The following is a 22,986-nucleotide window of genomic DNA, read 5'->3' on the forward strand; positions in this document are numbered from 1 at the left end:
AAGATTCAAATGATATAAATAGATTTTCTAGTTACCAATGGATATAAACATGTAAACAATTATAAGCAGTCATGGATGGAACAGAACATCTCGTCAAGTGAGGATAATTATATAATAAACAAAGAACTATAGTTGAATACAAGGAAAAGTGATGTGCTAATCAATGTGGTCAACATGAATGTTTTTGTTGTGCTGGATTTCCTCTAATCACAGACGTTAGAAAGAAAGCTGCTATATGTGCATTTAGGGCAGGAAGTTTCTGGTCTTCAGGGAAAATGCCATTGGAGAGAGCCTTATTCGAGAGGGCCGAGAGGCAGAACAACTTCTGACCAAGATGTTTGGACACATACCCTAATCCTTCAGATCAAGGAGGTCAGACACTTCTGTTAATGTCCTTGTTCTCAGCACTGAGATCACCCTCTGTGCCTAGGATTTGGGGCTTCCAGAATAGGAATGGTGATGAGGGATCAGTGGTGAAAGGGTCTCTGAAACAGAGGTCAGTGTGTAAGGAAGGTGGGAAGGGCAAGGCCTGGATTTCTGAGTTCAATCAGCTACTTTCTCTAGGAAGGCAGTTAACTAGGCACTGGAAAAATGACAAAAAATATATTACTGAACCCTCCTCTTTAGGACAGGATGTAAGATTTGAGAGAGAGGAAAGGATCAAAAATAACTCTAAGGATTTCAAAATCTAAGGTGATAGGAAGAGAATGGTGACCCCCTGACACAGTCCCGTAACTTCTATGTGCAAGAGATAAAGGTGGAAGAGAAGATTTAAAGCAATGTGGTATAGTAGGGCTTATAGAAAGGTCACATTTAGAACGGATGAGAAGATACTGAGTAAAACCACCTCTAGAGACGAAGAAGATGCATTGGGATTGGAAGATAGAAGAGGAAGGCCAGGAATTCCACACAAGAGACTATTAGATACAATAAGTCACATTATGGGGGAAACCCACTCAGAAACAGAGAAAATAACCAGGATGGCCCACGAAATAGCAGATCCAACAAGAAAGAAAGAAAAAAAAAAAAACCCTGAAACTTTAAAAATGCTATTCAGCATTATAAAAGCATGACGTTTCTGCTCCTGAGTTTTGCTTGCCTACCTCAGGAAGACAGAAAACCAAATTAAAGACTCTTTAAAACATAAAAAGTTATACAAAAGTATTGAAAAGACTTGTTCTACGTGAAAAATGGAAGGCTAGACTAGAATATGACAAAAGACTATAAAATAATAAATGGTAGAATTATGCTGTCTATGAACTTACTTATAAAAATTCAAAGATAATTTTTTCACCAGTAAAGAGTAAGTGAAAGAAAGTCATCATTAGTCCAAGCGTGTGTAAAAAAATATATATTGGATTTCTAAATGTATTGATTAGTTCATGAGTTAGTGGAGGAAAAAATAAGCAACTAAAGAGGATTAAGATGCTATACACATATCTGATGCCTGAATCAGGAATAGAAACCCAAGCTTAAAGACTAGCATTAGGGGAAGTCAGAGATAGAATAACTCAGTGTAGCACAAATTTCAATTAACTTTCAAGATTACCATTAAATGCCTTTAATATGGGGATTTGACAAATGCAAAGATAAAGACCTCATCTCTAATAATATTTTCTCAGAACGAAAGCCGTGGGTTAATGTATATATAATGGATGTCCATACCTGTGTCTTTGTGGGGCCTATATCCAGGCCTTGCACAAATTTTTCCAAAAAGTTCTTTACTGCATCCCAGGGATAAATACTGTTTGATTCATCACATACAACCACAACATCTATGAGGGAAGGGCAGGCTACACAGGAAACGATGGAAGAAACACATATCCATAGGTAAGGCAAAATCACATCCACACACAAGTGAGACAAAGTAAAAAAGGATGGCACTTGTTGATACAATTTTTCCCCTCCTTTAATGTAAGGCATTGCTCAGACCCTCTGCACAGTCATAACTTACTCTGAACTGCAGGTGAAAAGCTGGTCAGGAGCTGAAAATTGGGACTGACATCAGAGCATAACCCGGTTGTGTAAAACTGACTTCCACACTGCTGTGCCCACAGGGGACCACAGGTCTTAAAAGAAATGAAAACAGTGACAAAACACATGGAAAATGTTAACCCTCCACCTCGCCATTTGTGAAACTCAGGACTATTTCTATTCTCTTATAAGACTCTAGGAATCGTCAACTCTTGGAACTAACGAGTCAACAGTGCCTTTGAGAGAAAGTGCACTGGAGCCCACAGAAGGGGGGGAGAGGGTGGCAGATGTGCTGTGCCCGGTGGCAGGCGTCTTGGGGACCGGGGCACTGGGACTTTCAGTGTAGGGAGGAGCCCATCAGGTCATCCACCAAGCTCGACAAGAGGGGTGCTGTCCTTCCAGAGAACACCCAGGAGAAAAATGCGTGCAAAGTTCATTTTCTGTCTCTCAGATACCTGGGTCTCAGCTGCTTCATCTGTAAAATGAAGATGATCAGACCTCCTAACTTAAGGCTGCTGTGAAGACGGAATGAGTCTATAGCTATAAAACACTTAGAACAGTGCTGGGTAAATAGCAAGGGATATATAATTGTTAGCCAGCATCATTATCATTGTTATTCCTTGAACATAGGTCTCCTCCTGTCCCTTCCATTTATACTATTCAGCGGAAACCATAAGTCCTCATGTCCCCATGGGCCAGGCAGGCAGCCTGGAAGACAGCTCCAGCCAGGTGTAGACACCATGGTGAATGAAGAGCCCACGCTTTCTGTGCAGGGCAGACCACTGTGGCTCCTGCCCGCGGGCTGGTGTGAAACAGGCCCTGTGTGGCCAGACCTCCCAAATACTCAAGGAGAGTCAAAGAGAGAATTTTGTGTGAAAATTTATAGTTAACAAAAACCTGAAACACTCTACATGCTACACAAACACACGGGAGGTTCATGAACTGCCAGTTTTTAACTTTGTAGTTATCAAAGTATTTCTTTGAGGACTTCAGAACCCCATACTTTTGGCCCCTAGAACCTTCAGTTATCAAAGCTGGCGTTTGTCTTCTTGAGCACATCATACTCCAACTATTAATATCTCCACTGACCTGACCCCAAAGCTCTCCCTTTCAGCAGCCCTTGAATGCCAAGAACTCCTGAATAAATCATGATTAAATCACGTGGGAAACATTAGATTCAATAATATTCAAATCATTAGATGTGAAAGGAGAAAAAATGGGGAAGAGAAGTCTAGTGATGATCTTAAAAAAAATCTACATAGTTTAACCTTATGTAAAGCTGTGGACCAATTATTAAAACTTAACTGAAACGTGTGGACTTGCAAAAAGTGATTGGAAGAATGAAAGGGAACTTATTTGACCCACTTTAATTGTTGGTAGCTCAAAGGAGAAGCAGCTGTGGTCATATTTCATGCTCAATGAACGAGGCATAGTTTTTCCCTTATAAAACTGGTTCATTTTGCCAATTAGTTGGGGGAAATCACTATTGATGCCTTGGGTTAGTATACCGAATAAGATACCAACTACTGATTCCTATATCCCCACCCCTAAGTTGGTTTACCTTAATCACCCTTGAAAACACTAACTCATGAAGTATTAAAAAAGATTTGTTTTAAAAGCAATGGAAAACAGCATTAAGGAGTTGAAATTAGAATATGCCAATTGTTAATGCCAGAACAACATTCCTGCTTTAAGCCCGGAACTTAAGAAGTTTCAAACAAAAAAAAAATGTGATGATTGTCAGTCTTTTCCACAGAATTCTTAAGAGTATCTTAAGATTTTGACCTTTTAGGTACGGAAAGAAGACTTTGGCCTTTTTCTTTTTCCTTTTTAAATTTTTTTTTTTCCTCTTTCCCTCCCTCCCTCCTTCTTTCTACTTGCTACATTGACTGTTAATCTCTCAAATTCTCTTGCAATTTTATTTTATAAATAAGATTTACAAAATGTTTTATTTTTCATATAAAAATCTATAAAGTTACAGATTAAAAATCTGAAGTTACAGATTAAAACCTGAAGTTACAGACTAAAAACTTTGAAAAACATTCTGTAATCCCTGTATCTCAATATGTTTTTCTTTCTTAATTTATTCAACTTGAAAAAAAAAAACAAACAAAAAAGACAAAAGCAACCTTATGATAAAGACTTCAGAAGATCATAAACCGGGAAGATTCATTGCAATATTCATTTATGCATTGATCTAACATATATTATAAGCAACACTTAATTCAGTTAGTGGTACCAAGGTCTCTCTAATATCTCTCAGTAAAAATAGAATGATATTGTTCCAAATTGATTACATTTTTAGAGTAATCTGGTTATACACCCAGGCTTTCAAGTTAGCATATCAATGTAGCATGTCATAACTAATGTAAAGTTAAAGTAACCTTTCTAAGACTATTTTAACAGGGCTATACAACTAGGTTACACCTACATAGAGTGGCAGAAATGTCAAATGAGACTGGTTTTTTGTTTGCCTTTAAACTCTTTTTTTTTTTGGTGTGTGATGGTTTTCATTTTTTTACAGTCGCATCTTTTCAACAATTTTCTGTGTTATTTTTTTGTTAGTCCCAAGCTCAGAAATTATTCTCTCTTTCAGAAAACTTCCATTTTCTTCTGGTTTTTTATATTAACTTTTTAATTCACTCGGAAGTATATTTGGATATGCAAGTTATTCACCAATTAATTGTCCCCAGACCTCTTGTTAAATAAGGCATTCTCTTTTACTGATTTGTGGTGGTCTTTTCACAGCTTTCTAGAAACTAAATGAGAGTACACATTAACATGAAATAAGATGAGATCAAGCCATGCCTTAAGTAATATCAGATTGGTCAATGATTATCAGAAATGATTAAAAACAAAAGTACTTTGTAGCTTTGAAACCTACTTTCTGAATTTGCAGTACCTATCCTGAATGTTCCTACAGGAAGGAGAAATGAGAGCTAGAATTCTGCTGTTATCAACAAATACAAAGCACATTTTCTAAGGGTAAAGAATCGGTGTTCCTTCTGATCCCTTTTTCCAGAACATTCTGCAGCAATGGTTTTACTAAATATCTTAAGACGTCTACATATCAACACATTGTCCTTTCATGTTGGCTCTCCATCTAGCATGTGTTATCCAAAATCAAGCTCAAACATTTAAACCTCAAGATTTGGTTTGCTAGGAGGGATGGTGAGAAGACACTGACTTCATACTTTCTTGAAAGGAATAAGGATTTGAAAAGTAAACACTCACAAGAAATCCTCCTGTTCCCACATTCCTTGTCAGTGTCAAGCCAAGGCTCATGTTGGTTTTCATCTCAGTAACATTGGAAATGCTCGTGGAAGCTTTCAAAGGGGAGAAGATTTTTAAGAGTGGTTAAATCATCATTTATTTAAAGCCATTTTTTTTTCAATGTATGCTCAGGTTTACATGTAGCATTGAATTTAGTGCTCGTGTTATATAATGAGGTGTATGCAAATGAGATGCCTTCAGTGATCTGGCAGCTCATTTAAATATGTGATCACATCTGCAGAATGTGATCCTAGGGGGTGGAGTCTGCAAAGGTCATGGTGGCTCCAGCTAAAGCTTTATTCTGGATCGGAAAAAAATATCCTTAAAGTGTTATTGAAGAATGCCGTATGGTAGAATCTGGCTCAAAGCAATAGTGAATGAACTTTAAAAGGAAATCATGACACTAGCATGTAGAATAATAGATAAATCTCTCCAACCTTCTCTCTCCCACTCAAATAGGGCATCATCTGCTGTATCCATTCTTGAGCTACTGAACATTGAAATTCTTCTCAATAATATCATTATTTTCTCATATCCTCTAATCTCTGCCAAGGTGTATACATATATATACACATACAGGTATACATATACATAAAATTACACTGTTTATGTATATGTGTATACACATAAATTATGCTAAGTCATCTGCTCATATGTATATATACATATGCATAAAATTTCTAAAATAATAAAAATATATATATATTAGGGATGAGTATTCAAAAGTTTTATTATATAGTTTATCCCCCATTTCCCAGGATACCTGTTTTAAAACTTCACCCTTCTTCTCAAGCCTCCAAACTCAACCCAGATCCCATCAATCTCTACTGCAAAGAAGATAGCCACACTTGAAGGAAAATCTCAACTTCTCTCATCTTTACCTAAAGGCCCTTCTAGAATTCTGACTTCTCTCTTTCCTTTGTGTTTCAGAGAAGAGAGCATTCTTCCTAAGACTCATTTTCCCAGGTACCAGAGGCATTAATTCCATCCAGTTAACTTTATTCTTGACCAGTAGTCACTCCCTTTTTATTGCCTCCTTCCACTCTCCCTACAAATAGGATCATCTCTTTTTTATTAGAAAAATTGTCTCTTAACCCTGCTACCTTATCAAACTATTTTCCCAATTCTCCTTCACTACTTAACTTCTGGAAATGGAGGTCTACTTTTGTGGATAATTAAAACAGCAATTCCAAACAATTACAAAGAATTCCAAATTGTGAATGTTTTTTTAGTAGAATGAAATCATTTAGACAAGACCAGAAATACAGAGTGTTCCTCAGCACCCCCAAAATCAGCCCTAGTACTGACGTTTCTGTACTTAATGGTTTGTTTTGAGGAGGGAGAGAAGTATGGATAGTCTCAGATTTCTATAAGTAACTAGCAAAATAATCCTACATGTCGGTGGAAACTGGTCCGCAGTCTGGGGGTAGATGGCCCAGGAGGCAGCACGTTTCCCATGCATCCATCTTACTTAATCAGGTCATCAAACTGTGTTGGAAATTTGAATACAGTTGGGCCCCATATGACTACAGAGATAAAGGCAACAAAAGCTGTCTATATTCCTTAAAGACAAAACTATGATTGGTTTTGTTGTTATTTTTCAACTGGGTATATAACAAATGAGATTTTGTTACGTGTAAAAAAATCACATTGCTAACTATAACTTACTTTGCAAATTCAGTTTTTCACATGTAGTGGTGGATAGATCAACAGGACATTTATACACATCTCCCATTCGGTTCTCAGGAAAGCCACTCCATGGTGAACCAACCAGTAACCTAGAAATAGGGATTTTATTTCCCATTAGACATAAAATGTTAGCTATAGTTTCTTAAAGACAAAGCTGACCACAAAACACTAAAAAAAACCAAATTTAATTTCAATTTTTAATAAGTGAACAGTTTCTATTTGCTCAGCTATAATTTGTTCTCCTTCTTTTCCTCTTAGCTGATCAAGATCCTTGATGAACATCTACAGTACAGCTGTCTTGCCACACACCTGGGAGGTCTCTCTAAAGCAGTTCTGTCCAACAGAAATATAATGCAAGCCACAAATGTGGGCACATATGTAATTTTAAGTTTTCTAGTGGCCACATTAATAAAACAAAAAAGCAACAGGTGAAATTAACTTAAATAATATATTTTATTTAACTCAATATATCCACACTAGCATGCAATCAGTATTAAAATTATTAATGAGTTATTTGACATCCTTTTTTCCATACTAAGTGTTTGGAATTCAGTGTGTATATTTTGAGCACATATCAATGTGGACAAGTAATATTTCAAGTGTTCAGTAGCCATGGGTGGCCAGTGGCTCTTTGGTCAGCATAGCTCTAAAGAATGAAATGATATTAAAAGCTAAAGTGAAAACTAACATTTGTCTGGTGCTTTCTATGCCCTAAGCACTTTTATATGTTATTTAGGGAGCAGATGAGCTATCTAAGTGGCTTTATGCTTATTGTCTATATAAAGGAATCCTCAGCAAAAATACAGAGCGAGTGTACCGTGGGGCTCTCCTTATGTGTATCATGTTTATAGCCGAAATACAGAACACTGAGGTCAGAGATGGGTGCTAACATCTTCCCTTTGGTTAGTTCACTTCCTACAGAGTTTTTCCAGTAAGAGACTATGCATTTCCCTGTAGAACCACTCACTCGACATTTCTGGCCACAGAAGAATGGACAGAAAGAGTCCATGTAACAGCCTGATCTTTAGAAACTCCTGTAGGTTAATTACTCAGCAGCATCCAGTGACTAAGGAAGCATGTTTGACTCAACAGTTTTTCCTTGTCAAAGTTGGGAAGGATTAGATTATTGATCTATGAAACTTAAATTATTTCATGAGACTTCTGTCTAAATATTTTAACATTATTGATTAAACAACATGTGCCCAATTAAGTGCTACAGCGGATAAAAAAGTCAAAGGTACATTTCTGTCTACTAACTTAGTAAAACTGTTTAAAATACGTAACAAGTATAATAATAATCATACAAATGAGTGGAAAGATATGAATAAGTTCCCCTTCCTGAAAAAAAGTAAAATGGTCTAAGGAAGCAAAAATGGACATCAAAGGATGAGGCTGGTAGTCAGCATTCTTAACAGAGGGAACATCACGAACAATCACGGTAAGAGGAAAATACAAATTATTTTGAAAGAGAGTTAATGATTCAGTAATAGTCTTCTCCCCTTATTCATCTTATACAATTATTTTCATACTAATATTTTGTAGAGCATTCTAGAACACTTTATTTTTTGAATATTCGTTTTATTTATTTATTTTCTTTATTTTTTTGGCTGTGGCAGTTCTTAGTTCTGGCACATGAGATCTTTGCTGAGGCATGCAGGATCTTTCATTACAGCGCGTGGGCTCTTCATTGCAGTGCACGGGCTTCTCTCTAGTTGTGTCGTGCGGGTTTTCTCTCTCTAGTTGTGGTGCGCAGGCTCCAGAGTGCATGGACTCTGTGGTTTGTGGCACGCAGGCTCTCTTGTTGAGGTACACAAGCTCAGTAGTTGTGGCGCAAGGGCTTAGTTGCCTGGCTGCATGTGGGATCTTAGTTCCCCAACCAGGGATTGAACATGCGTCCCCTGCATTGGAAGGCAGATTCTTTACCACTGGACCACCAGGGAAGTTCCTAGAATACTTTAAAACAGCTAACTTTGATTAAGGTTAGAGTTGAAAGTTTTTGTCTTCTGAGCAGATACTTTACCTAATTTACCTGTTAAAATATTGCCTATAGAAATCATCAACAAAACAAAAAGACAACCTACTGAATGGGAGAAAATATTTGCAAATTGTGAGACTGATAAGGGGTTAATATACAAAGTATATAAACAGCTCATACAACTCTACATCAAAGAAAAAAAAACAATCAAAAAAAAAAAGGGGAGGGAGGAACTTCAAGATGGCGGAGGAGTAAGACGTGGAGATCACCTTCCTCCCCATAAATACAACAAAAATACACCTACATGTGGAACAACTCCTACAGAACACCTACTGAATGCTTGCAGAAGACCTCAGACTTCCCAAAAGGCAAGAAACTTCCCACGTACCTGGGTAGGGCAAAAGAAAAAAGAAAAAACAGAGACAAAAGAGTAGGGACAGACCTGCACCTCTGGGAGGGAGCTGTGAAGGAGGAAAGGTTTCCACACACTAGGGAGCCCCTTCACTAGTGGGGATGGAAGGTGGGCAGGGGGGGAAGCTTCGGAGTCATGGAGGAGAGTGCAGCAACAGGGGTGCAGAGGGCAAAGCAGAGAGATTCCCACACAGAGGATCAGTGCTGACCAGCACTCACCAGCTTGAGAGGCTTGTCTGCTCACCCACCCAGGCAGGTGGGGGCTGGGAGCTGAGGCTCGGGCTTCAGAGGTCAGATCCCAGGGACAGGACTGGGGGTGGCTGCATGAACACAGCCTGAAGGGGGCTAGTGCATCACAGCTAGCCGGGAGGGAGTCTGGGAAAAAGTCTGGACTTGCCTAAGAGGCAAGAGACCACTGTTTCAGGGTGTGCAAGGAGAGGGGATTCAGAGCACTGCCTAAACGAGCTCCAGAGACAGGCATGAGCCGCAGCTATCAGCGTGGACACCAGAGACGGGCATGAAACACTAACACTGCTGCTGCAGCCACCAAGAAGCCTGTGTGCAAGCACGGGTCACTATCCACACCTCCCGTCCTGGGAGCCTGTGCAGCCCTCAATTGCCAGGGTCCCATGGTCCATGGACAACTTCCCTGGGAGAACACACAGCGTGCCTCAGGCTGTTGCAATGTCTCACTGGCCTCTGCCACTGCAGGCTCACCCCGCATTCCAGTATAACTACTGTACCCCTCCCTTCCCCCGGCCTGAGTGAGCCAGAGCCCTGGAATCATCGCTCCTTTAACACCCTCCTGTCTGGGTGAAGAACAGATGCCAAAGGGTGACCTACCTGCAGAGGCAGGGGCAAATCCAAAGCTGAACCCCAGGAGCTGTGCGAACAAAGAAGAGAAAGGGAGATCTCGCCATGCAGCCTCAGGAGCAGCAGATTAAATCTCCACAATCAACTTGATGTACCTGCATCTGTGGAATACCTGAATAGACAACGAATCATCCCCAAACTGAGGCGGTGGACTTTGGGAGCAACTGTAGACTTGGGGTTTGCTTTCTGTGTCTAATTTGTTTCTACTTTTATGTTTATCTTAGTTTAGTATTTAGAGCATATTATCATTGGTAGATTTGTTTACTGATTGGTTTGCTCTCTTCCTCTTTTTACATATATATGTATATATATTTTTCTTTTTCTCTTTTTGTGATTCTGTATGTGTATGCTTCCTTGTGTGATTTTGTCTGTATAGGTTTGCTTTTACCATCTGTCCTAGGGTTCTTCCTGGTTTTTTTTAGTATAGTTTTTAGTGCTTGTTATCATTGGTGGATTTGTTTGTTGGTTTGGTTGCTCTCTTCTTTTTTTTTTTTTTAACTTTTTATTTATTTATTTTAATAATTTTTTTATTTTTTATTTTAATAACTTTATTTTTTCTTTCTTTCTTTTTAATTTCTTTTCTCCCTTTTCTTCTGAGCCATGTGGCTGACAGGGTCTTGGTGCTCCAGCCAGGTGTCAGGCCTGAGCCTCTGAGGTGGGAGAGCCAAGTTCAGGACATTGGTCCACCAGAGACCTCCTGGACCCTCATAACATCAATTGGTGAGAGCTCTCCCAGAGACCTCCATCTCAACGCTAAGACCCAGCTCCACTCAACAATCAGTAAGCTCCAGTGCTGGACACCCCATGCTAAACAACTAGCAAGACAGGAACACAACACCACCCATTAGCAGAGAGGCTGCCTAAAATCATAATAAGGTCACAGACACCCCAAAACACACCACTGGACGTGGTCCTGCCCACCAGAAAGACAAGATCCAGACTCACCCATCAGAACACAGGCACCAGGCCCCACCACACAGCCTACACAGCCCACTGAACCAAACTTACCCACTGGGGGCAGACACCAAAAACAATGGGGACTATGAACCTGTAGCCTGTTAAAAGGAGACCCCAAACACAGTAAGTTAAGCAAACTGAGAAGACAGAGAAATACATAGCAGATGAAGGAGCAAGGTAAAAACCCACCAGACCAAACAAATGAAGAGGAAATATGCAGTCTACCTGAAAAAGAACTCAGAGTAATGATAGTAAAGATGATCCAAAATCTTGGAAATAGAATGGAGAAAATACAAGAAACGTTTTAACAGGGACCTAGAAGAACTAAAGAGCAAACAAAAAATGATGAACAACAAAATAAATGAAATTAAAAATTCTCTAGAAGGAATCAATAGCAGAGTAACTGAGGCAGAAGACTGGATAAGTGACCTGGATGCTAAAATAGTGGAAATAACTACTGCAGAACAGAATAAAAAAAAGAATGAAAAGAATTTAGGACAGTCTCAGAGACAACTGGGACAACATTAAATGCACCAACATTCGAATTATAGGGGTCCCAGAAGATGAACTGAAAAAGAAAAGGACTGAGAAAATATTTGAAGAGCTTATAGTTGAAAAGTTACCTAATATGGGAAAGGAAATAGTCACTCAAGTCCAGGAAGTGCAGAGTCCCATACAGGATAAATCCAAAGAGAAACATGCCAAGACACATATTAATCAAACTATCAAAAATTAAATACAAAGAAAAAATATTAAAAGCAGCAAGGGAAAAGCAACAATTAACATACAAGGGATTCCCCAAAAGGTTAACAGCTGATCTTTCAGCAGAAACTCTGCAAGCCAGAAGGGAGTGGCAGGACATATTTAAAGTGATGAAAGGGAAAAACTTACAACCAAGATTACTCTACCTGGCAAGGATCTCATTCAGATTTGATGGAGAAATTAAAACTTTTACAGACAAGCAAAAGCTAAGAGAATTCAGCACCATCAAACCAGCTTTACAACAAATGCTAAAGGAACTTCTCTAGGCAGGAAACACAAGAGAAGGAAAAGACCTATAAAAACAAACCCAAAACAATTAAGAAAATGGTAATAGAAACATACATATCGATAATTACCTTAAATGTAAATGTTTTAAATGCTCCACCCAAAAGACACAGACTGGCTGAATGGACACAAAAACAAGACCCGTATATATGCTGTCTACAAGAGACCCACTTCAGACCTAGGGACACATACAGACTGAAAGTGAGGGGATGGAAAAAGATATTCCATGCAAATGGAAATCAAAAGAAAGCTGGAGTAGCAATTCTCATATCAGACAAAATAGACTTTAAAATAAAGACTATTATGAGAAACAAAGAAGGAAACTACATAATGATCAAGGGATCAATCCAGGAAGAAGATATAACAATTGTAAATATATATGCACCCAACATAGGAGCACCTCAATGCATAAGGCAAATGCTGACAGCCATAAAAGGGGAAATCGACAGTAACACAATAATATTAGGGGACTTTAACTCCCCACTTTCACCAAAGGACAGATCATCCAAGATGAAATTAAATAAGGAAACACAAGCTTTAAATGACACATTAAACAAGATGGAATTAATTGATATTTATAGGACATTCCATCCAAAAACAACAGAATACACTTTCTTCTCAAATGCTCATGGAACATTCTCCAGGATAGACCATATCTTGGGTCACAAATCAAGCACTGGTAAATTTAAGAAAATTGAAAACATATTAAGTATCTTTTCTGACCACAACACCATAAGACTAGATATCAATTACAGGAAAAAAACTGTGAAAATACAAACACACTGTGGCTAAACCACACACTACTAAATAACCAAGAGGTCACTGAGGAAATAAAAAAATATCTAGAAACAAATGACAATGAAAACACGACGACCCAAAACCTATGGGATGCAGCAAAAGCAGTTCTAAGAGGGAAGCATATAGCAATACAATCCAACCTCAAGAAACAAAAAAATCTCAAATAAACAACCTAAACTTACACCTAAAACAATTAGAGAAAGAAGAACAAAAAAACCCCAAAGTTAGCACAAGGAAAGAAGTCATAAAGATCAGATCAGAAATAAATGAAAACGAAATGAAGGAAATGATAGCAAAGATCAATAAAACTAAAAGGTGGTTCTTTGAGAAGATAAACAAAATTGATAAACCATTAGTCAGACACATCAAGAAAAAAAGGGAAAAGACTCAAATCAACAGAATTAGAAATGAATAAGGAGAAGTAACAACTGAAACTGCAGAAATACAAAGGATCATGAGAGATTACTACAAGCAACTATATGCCAATAAAATGGACAACCTGGAAGAAATGGACAAATTCTTAGAAAAGCACAACCTTCCGAGACTGAGCCAGGAAGAAAGAGAAAATATAAACAGACCAATCACAAGCACTGAAATTGAAACTATGATAAAATCTTCCAGCAAACAAAAGCCCAGGACCAGATGGCTTCACAGGCCAATTTTATCAAACATTTAGAGAAGAGCTAACACCTATCCTTCTCAAACTCTTCCAAAATAGAGCAGAGCGAGGAACACTCCCAAACTCATTCTACGAGGCCACCATCATCCCGATATGAAAACCAGACAAAGATGTCACAAAAAAGACAACTACAGGCCCATAGCACTGATGAACACAGATGCAAAAATCCTCAACAAAATACTAGCAAACAGAATCCAACAGCACATTAAAAGGATCATACACCATGATCAAGTGGGGTTTATCCCAGGAATGCAAGACTTCTTCAATATATGCAAATCAATCAATGTGATACACCATATTAACAAACTGAAGAATAAACACCATATGATCATCTCAATAGATGCAGAAAAAGCTTTTGACAAAATTCAACACCCATTTATGATGAAAACCCACCAGAAAGTAGGCATAGAGGGAACTTAGCTCAACATAATAAAGGCCACATATGACAAACCCACAGCCAACATCATTCTCAGTGGTGAAAAACTGAAACCATTTCCACTAAGACCAGGAACAAGACAAGGTTGCCCACTCTCACCACTACTATTCAACATAGTTTTGGAAGTCCTAGCAACGGTAATCAGGGAAGAAAAAGAAATTAAAGGAATCCAAATCAGAAAAGAAGAAGTAAAACTGTCACTCTTTGCAGATGACATGATACTATACACAGAGAATCCTAAAGATGTTACCAGAAAACTACCAGATCTAATCAATGAATTTGGTAAAGTAGCAGGATACAAAATTAATGTACAGAAATCTCTTGCATTCCTACACACTAATGATGAAAAATCTGAAAGAGAAATTAAGGAAACACTCCCATTTACCACTGCAACAAAAAGAATAAAATACCTAGGAATAAACCTACCTAGGTAGACCTGTATGCAGAAGACTATAAGACACTGATGAAAGAAACTAAAGATGATACAGATGGAGAGATATACCATATTCTTGGATTGGAAGAATCAATATTGTGAAAGTGACTATACTATAGGATTCAGTGCAATCCCTATCAAACTACCAATGGCATTTTTCACAGAACTAGAACAAAAAAATTGCACAATTTGCATGGAAACACAAAAGATCCCGAATAGCCAAAGCAATCTTTTTTTTTTTTTAAACATCTTTATTGAAGTATAATTGCCTTACAATGGTGTGTTAGCTTCTGCTTAATAAAAAAGTGAATCAGTTATACATATACAATATGTTCCCATATCTCTTCCCTCTTGCATCTCCCCCCCTCCCACCCTCCCCATCCCACCCCTCTACGTGGTCACAAAGCACTGAGCTGATCTCCCTGTGCTATGCGGCTGCTTCCCACTAGCTATCTATTTTACATTTGGTAGTGTATATATGTCCATGACACTCTCTCACCCTGTCACATCTCACCCCACCCCCTCCCCATATCCTCAGGTCCATTCTCTAGTAGGTCTGTGTCTTTATTCCCGTCTTGCCACTAGGCTCTTCATGGCCTTTTTTTTTTTTTTTTTCCTTAGATTCCGTATATATGTGTTAGCATACTGTATTTGTTTTTCTCTTTCTGACTTACTTCACTCTGTATGACAGACTCTAACTCCATCCACCTCATTACAAATACCTCCATTTCATTTCTTTTTATGGCTGAGTAATATTCCATTGTATAAATGTGCCACATCTTCTTTATCCATTCATCTGTCGATGGACATTTAGATTGCTTCCATGTCCTGGCTATTGTAAATAGAGCTGCAATGAACATTTTGGTACATGACTCTTTTTGAACTATGGTTTTCTCAGGGTATATGCCCAGTAGTGGGATTGCTGGGTCGTATGGTAGTTCTATTTTTAGTTTTTTAAGGAACCTCCATACTGTTCTCCATACTGGCTGTATCAATTTACATTTCCACCAACAGTGCAAGAAGCTTCCCTTTCCTCCACACCCTCTCCAGAATTTATTGTTTCTAGATTTTTTGATGATGGCCATTCTGACCAGTGTGAGATGATATCTCATTGTAGTTTTGATTTGCATTTCTCTAATGATTAATGATGTTGAGCATTCTTTCATGTGTTGGCAATCTGTATATCTTCTTTGGAGAAATGTCTATTTAGGTCTTCTGCCCATTTTTGGAATGGGTTGTTCGTTTTTTTGTTATTGAGCTGCATGAGCTGCTTGTAAATCTTGGAGATTAATCCTTTGTCAGTTGCTTCATTTGCAAATATTTTCTCCCATTCTGAGGGTTGTCTTTTGGTCTTGTTTATGGTTTCCTTTGCTGTGCAAAAGCTTTTAAGTTTCATTAGGTCCCATTTGTTTATTTGTGTTCTTATTTCCATTTCTCTGGGAGCTGGGTCAAAAAGAATCTTGCTGTGATGTATGTCGTAGAGTGTTCTGCCTATGTTTTCCTCTAAGAGTTTGATAGTGCCTGCCCCTACACTTAGGTCTTTAATCCATTTTGAGTTTATTTTTGTGCATGGTGTCAGGGAGTGTTCTAATTTCATAATTTTACATGTATCTGTCCAATTTTCCCAGCACCACTTATTGAAGAGGCTGTCTTTTCTCCACTGTATATGCTTGCCTCCTTTATCAAAGATAAGGTGACCATATGTGCGTGGGTTTATCTCTGGGCTTTCTATCCTGTTCCATTGATCTATATTTCTGTTTTTGTGCCAGTACCAAACTGTCTTGATTACTGTAGCTTTGTAATATAGTCTGAAGTCAGGGAGCCTGATTCCCCCAGCTCCATTTTTCGTTCTCAAGATTGCTTTGGCTATTCGGGGTCTTTTGTGTTTCCATACAGATTGTGAAATTTTTTGTTCTAGTTCTGTGAAAAATGCCAGTGGTAGTTTGATAGGGATTGCATTGAATCTGTAGATTGCAAAGCAATCTTGAGAAAGAAAAACGGAGCTCGAGGAATCAGGCTCCCAGACTTCAGACTATAATACAAAGCTACAGTAATCAAGACAGTATGGTACTGGCACAAAAACAGAAATATAGATCAATGGAACAGGATAGAAAGCCCAGAGATAAACCCATGCACATATGGTCACCTTATCTTTGACAAAGGAGGCAAGGATATACAATGGAGAAAAGAAAGCCTCTTCAATGAGTGGTGCTGGGAAAACAGGACAGCTACATGTAAAAGAATGAAATTAGAATATTCCCTAACACCATACACAAAAATAAACTCAAAATGGATTACAGACCTAAATGTAAGACACTATAAAACTCTTAGAGGAAAACGTAGGCAGAACACTGTATGACATAAATCACATCAAGATCCTTTTTGACCCACCTCCTGGAGAAATGGAAATAAAAACAGAAATAAACAAATGGGACCTAATGAAACTTAAAAGCTTTTGCACAGCAAAGGAAACCATAAACAAGACCAAAAGACAACCCTCAGAATGGGAGAAAATATTTGCAAATGAAGCAACTGACAAAGGATTAATCTCCAAAATATACAAGCAGCTCATGAAGTTCAACATCAAACAACAAACAACCCAGTCCAAAAATGGGCAGAAGAGCTAAAGAGACATTTCTCCAAAGAAGATATACAGATTGCCAACAAATACATGAAATGATACTCAACATCACTAATCATTAGAGAAATGTAAATCAAAACTACAATGAGGTATCACCTCACACCGGTCAGAATGGCCATCATCAAAAAAATCTACAAACAATAAATGCTGGAGAGAGTGTGGAGAAAAGGGAACCCTCTTGCACTGTTGGAGGAATGTAAATTGATACAGCCACTATGGAGAACACTATGGAGGTTCCTTAAAAAACTAAAAATAGAATTACCATATGACCCAGCAATCCCACTACTGGGCATATATCCGGAAAAAAGCATAATTCGCAAAGAGTCATGTACCACAATGTTCACTGCAGCACTATTTACAATAGCCAGGTCATGGAAACCACCTACATTTCCACTGACAGATGAATGCATAAAGAAGGTGTGGCACATATATACAATGGAGTGTTAATCAGCTATAAAAAGAAACGAAATAATTGAGTTATTTGTAGTGAGGTGGTTGGACCTAGAGTCTGTCATACAGAGTGAAGTAAGTAAGAAAGAGAAAAACAAATACCGTAAGCTAACACATATTTATGGAATCTAAAAAAAAAAAAAAAAGGTTCTGAAGAACCTAGGGGCAGGACAGGAATAAAGACGCAGACATAGAGAATGGACTTGAGGACACGGGGAGGGGGAAAGGTAAGCTGGGATGAAATGAAAGAGTGGCATGGACATATATACACTACCAAATGTAAAATAGATAGCTAGTGGGAAGCAGCCGCATAGCACAGGGAGATCAGCTCGGTGCTTTGTGACCACCTAGAGGGGTGGGATAGGGAGGGTGGGAGGGAGACGCAAGAGGGAGGGGATATGAGGATATATGTATATGTATAGCTGATTCACTTTGTTATACAGCAGCACCTAACACACCACTGTAAAGCAATTATACTCCAATAAAGATGTTTTAAAAGAAAAAAAAGGGCAGAAGACCTGAAGAAACATTTTTCCAAAGAAGACATACAGATGGCCAATAGGCACATGGAAAGATCCTTAACATCATCAATCATCAGAGAAATGCAAATTAAAACCACAATGAAATAGCACTTCATACCTGTCAGAATTGCTATCATCAAAAAGACCACAAATAACAAATGTTGGTGAGGATGTGGAGAAAAGAGAACCCTCGTACATTCTTGGTGGGAATGTAAATTGGTGCAGCCATTATGGAAAACAGTATGGAGGTTTCTCAAAAAACTAAAAATAGAACTACCATATGACCCAGCAATTCTACTTCTGGGTATTTATCTGGGGAAAAAACAAAAACAAAAACAAAAACCCCCACTAATTTGAAAAGATATGTGCACCCCAATGTTCAAAGCAGCATTTTTTACAATTTCCAAGATATGAAAGCAACCTAAGTGTCCATCAACAGATGAATGGATAAAGAAGATGTGGTATACACACATACACACACACACACACACACACACACACACACACACTAGAATACTATTGAGCCATAAAAAATGAATGAAATTTTGCCATTTGCAACAGCATGAATGAACTTGGAGGGTATTATGCTTAGTGAAATAAGTCAGACAGAGAAAGACAAATACTGTAGGATATCACTTCTATGTGGACTCTAAAAAATAAAACACACTTGTGAATAGAACAAAAAAGAAACAGACTCACAGATACAGAGAACAAACTAGTGGTTACCAGTGCAGAGAGGGAAGGGAGGAGGGACAATATAGGGGTAGAGGATTAAGAGGCACAAGTTACTATGTATAAATAAATAAGCTATAAGGATATATAGTACAACACAGGGAATATAGTCAATATTTTATAATAACTATAAATGGAACATAACCTTTAAAAATTGTGGACCACTATCTGTATACCTGAAATACAAATAGAAATAGGAATTGACATATTGGCTATTAGTAAGTCCCAATATTCACTTTAATGGAGGGAGAGAATCATAGAGCAGGATTTGAAGTGCATGCTTGAACATATCTGATGTTCTTCAAATTCATGACAACTCAGAGGAAGTTAGGAAACTTATGAAGACTCTGTATTGTAAAAACTGTCTTCCAGCAGCTCGATTTTTCTCCATTTGTACAAATCTCTGGTCTTCATTCCATAGTGGAACTACACAGTATTACCTCTGATCTTTGTGTGTAGGATACATCTTAAAATTTAAGAGAGAAAGAAAGAGGCTGAAAAAGAATATACATATATATATGTATATACACACACACACACACACACATATATATTTAATCACTTTGCTGTACACCTGAAACTAACATTATAAATTAACTACACGTCAATAAAAATTTCTTTAATAAAGAAAGAAAGAGATAATCTGGCCCTTGCTTACTTTTCCAGCCCTGTTTTCTCCTGGTACATTCCTGAAATTCTGTATTTTAGTCATTAGACTCTGATCTGGTGGAGGAGCTGAGTTCTTCTTGCTTCTAAACCTTCACACATGCTGTTCCCTGCCTGGGAAATTCTGCTCATTAGTTATGTCTCCCATTAGACAACCACTTCCTCCAGGAAGTCACCTGGTTCTTCCACATTTGAGCAAGGTGGATTTCCTGAAGACTTTCATAGCCTCTGAGTTTTCCCTGTCCCTGTTTTCATCACGTTACCCTGGAAGTGCTTGCCTCCTGACTAAATCCCCCCTAGAGAGGAAAAGTCCATGGGGACTAGGAATTGAGACTATAGCACTGAGTGACTAGGTGTTGAACAAATGAATGAAAACACAAGTGAACAAACAAATGAATGGGTGATTCTACATTATTTTTTTAAAATTTTTATTGGAGTATAGTTGATTTACAATGTTGTGTTGATTCTACATTATTACCTAAGAGAATTCTCTTCCTTGAGGAAAAGTTGAGTAGAAATTTTTAGTTCTGTTTTTATTGAGGAGCATTTCTTTTTGTCCAAATTGAAGAAAAAACAGACAAACAAGAAGAGGTAAAAAAAACTCCACCAAGTTGAGAGGAAAGCATTATACGGTTACTGTTCTGTCTGCTGTGCCTGATTCAGTCTCCACATATCCATGATGCGTCTAACTTGTGTCTTTATGTTTTTAAACAAAAGCTGACTGAGGAGTCTGTAGGGAACAACATAGCACCTGATAGCAAGAAACTATAATAGGAAGTGTGGCTTTGCCCCTTTACATGCTGGGAATTGATATTAATTACAGCAAATCTTACAAGAGCTGGTACTGAATGAGAGGCTTTCCGAACATTATTAAATTCCTGTGCAAAACGAGTCTGAGATTATGTTATCTCCATTTTTCCATATGGAATTGCTGAGACACAGGGAGATGAGCAACTTACTCATATTCACCTAGGTCGTGAGAGCCAAGCATAACTGATTCTGACGCCCAAGCTCTTGACCCTTAGGCTATTTATTCTCTTAACTATTAGTGGCAAGAAGGCCTGGCAAAGGGCCCAGCTTAGGAAAACTGTCTGAACAGATGGGCTGGGCTCCAGAATCATCAAGGAGTAGGAACTGGAACCTGAGGGTCAGGCCACACCTACTGAGATGGGGGGTGTACTGTTTACAGACAGGGAAGAACAGCGTATGTTCAGATGGTCCCAAATGTGGTCATTTGCGTGGCTTCTACTGTGCACCTTTCCCATCCACCCTCAGCATATTCCAGAGAAACACACTGAGAAACAAAAGTTTAGTGTTTCTCACCTAAAATTTAACTATTTTGTTCCTCAGAGCCTCCAGCGGTAAAGCTGCCATCACCAGCTACCTGTTTTCTCTGTCAGAAAGCTCAAAAGGCCACTTGCTGTTTCCTATCGACTAAGCATTCCCTGGACACTCTCCTCCCACCTCCTCCTGTCTCCTCCCAGAATTCATGATTTGATAACCTCGAGGCTCAGGGAGATGATGACATCTCCACCACCACGGTGATAGTTACCCCCCCCCCACCCCATTCATCAGACAGGAAGAAGAGAAGGCAAGCATCTGTGCAGCTGTGTGCCCCTTAACAAGACATTTGTGAAAGGACCTGAGATTCTCGCACAGAACACATAAATCTCTGGCAGCATTATGCCATATTGAACTCTTAACACAAAACAATGGAAGACAGTGGCAAACCAGACCATTTTGGTGACTGCTGAAGAACAGCAAGGATGCCCTCATTGTGTATGATTCATTCTTTAAATACTGTGAACCATATTAGTAAGTAGGAAGTCACAGGTCATACTAGTGACTACAGAGAATGTTTGTAAAACCATGGCTCACCTCCTTTATTGGCAGTGTTTCCAGTAGATTCTCCTCCTTCCTTGCACCTAGTGAAATCCTTGTTCCTGACAACTCACCCTCACAAGGAAAGGCTATGACATCACCCATGGTTACTCCGAGGGAACTGTGACATTCTCAAATTAATCAGACAGAAAGATGAGGGAGGCAGATATATTTATCTATAAAATTTTATGTAATCAGCTGTAGCAGGAAGAAACATGCCAGGAGAGAATGTTATAAAGGTGGGGAATATGATATGTTGGTAGGTAATCCCTGCTGAAATGTGGCAAAGCCTCTTTGAAGTTACGGATTTAATTTAATCACAACCAGACAAAGAGCTGCGTGAACAGTCGTGTGTGCTGATTCTCAAAACAAAACAAAATCCCAAGATGTAAACTCCTCTTTTCCTACAGTGAAACTGGGAATTCTTCCAAGACTACTTAAAATAACACTTACTGTTCAATTATCTTGTGGGAAAATAGTGATTATATAGAGTTCCAAAACATAGCCAATCTGCCCACCTCCAGTGGAATTCAAAATACTTTGTTTAGTTAGTAAACAGTATTTATGGTGGTGTAGGTAGTTTTAAACCCACAATCCAGGGGCTGTTATAAATATCTTCCTTTGGTCTGTGATTTTCTAAACTCTCCAAGCGTTCCTTCGATACTAGAGACTTTTCCAGAGATTATGGACAGAGGTGCACTTAAAAATATTGACACTAGGGCAAAGCATGTTTTATTTGATTCAATAAATGTTTCTTAAGATCTTAGGGGGCTGACATGTTGCACAGCTCTAGCGGGTACCATTCCCACATGCATGGTGTGCCCTGGCCTTGTGCAGTATACAACCTGTGATGCTGTACCTGGTGGCCAGGCCAACTGTGTGCCAGACTCAATTCTAGGCACTGGGGAGATATTAGAGAGTAAGTCAAAAATTTATGGCCTCACAGAGGTTACATTCTAGTGGGAAAAGACAGACAATAAGTGTAATAAGTAAGTAAAACATACGGTGATAGTGATCAGTGCTTTGTGGGAAAAGTGAGGAGGATAAAGTTAGGAGCATGAGGTGGAGGGTGTTATAATCTTTATTAGCAGGGCCAGGGAAGCCCTCACGGAGGTGACATTTAAGTAAAGAGTAGATGGAGAGAAAGGAGTAAAACCGTAAGACTCTGGTGGAAGGGTAGTCCTGGCTATGGGAACAGCAAGTGCAAAAGCCCTGTGGCTGGACCAGAATGCACAAGGGGGAAATTGTAGGAGATGAGGTCATGTTGGTAATGGGCCCAGGTCATGTAGAACCTTGTATGAAATCGTAAGGACTCAGCTTTCCCTCTGAGTGAAATATGAGAAAGAAAGTCATTGGAGTGTTTTGAGCACAGCAGTGGTATGATCTGACATATTTTAGAAGGATTTTGAAGGCTTCTCTGTTGAGAATGATTGCATGGGGGTAAAGGCTGAACAGGTGAAGTGCTTAGAAGGCACCTGGGATAATACAGGCAAGAGTTGATGCCAGGCTCCTACGGGGCTGTCAGAAGGGAAGGTGGTGACAAGTATCCT

General features: G+C 38.7%; 1 protein-coding gene across 1 annotated transcript in view; it reads right to left on the reverse strand.

Annotated features, from left to right (window-relative positions):
• The window catches only part of ITGA2 (integrin subunit alpha 2), a 103,665-nt gene that overhangs the window by 45,951 nt on the left and 34,728 nt on the right, over positions 1-22,986 (reverse strand). The window contains exons 3-6 of the mRNA XM_082455865.1: positions 6,916-7,025; positions 5,209-5,300; positions 1,955-2,069; positions 1,666-1,793 (exon numbers count right to left, since the gene is read on the reverse strand). Coding sequence (XP_082311991.1) covers positions 1,666-1,793; positions 1,955-2,069; positions 5,209-5,300; positions 6,916-7,025 — 445 coding nt within the window. The remainder of the gene's footprint in view (positions 1-1,665; positions 1,794-1,954; positions 2,070-5,208; positions 5,301-6,915; positions 7,026-22,986) is intronic.

This window comes from Balaenoptera physalus (genome assembly GCF_965194825.1).
Source record: "Balaenoptera physalus genome assembly, chromosome: 3".
Lineage (NCBI taxonomy): Eukaryota > Metazoa > Chordata > Mammalia > Artiodactyla > Balaenopteridae > Balaenoptera > Balaenoptera physalus.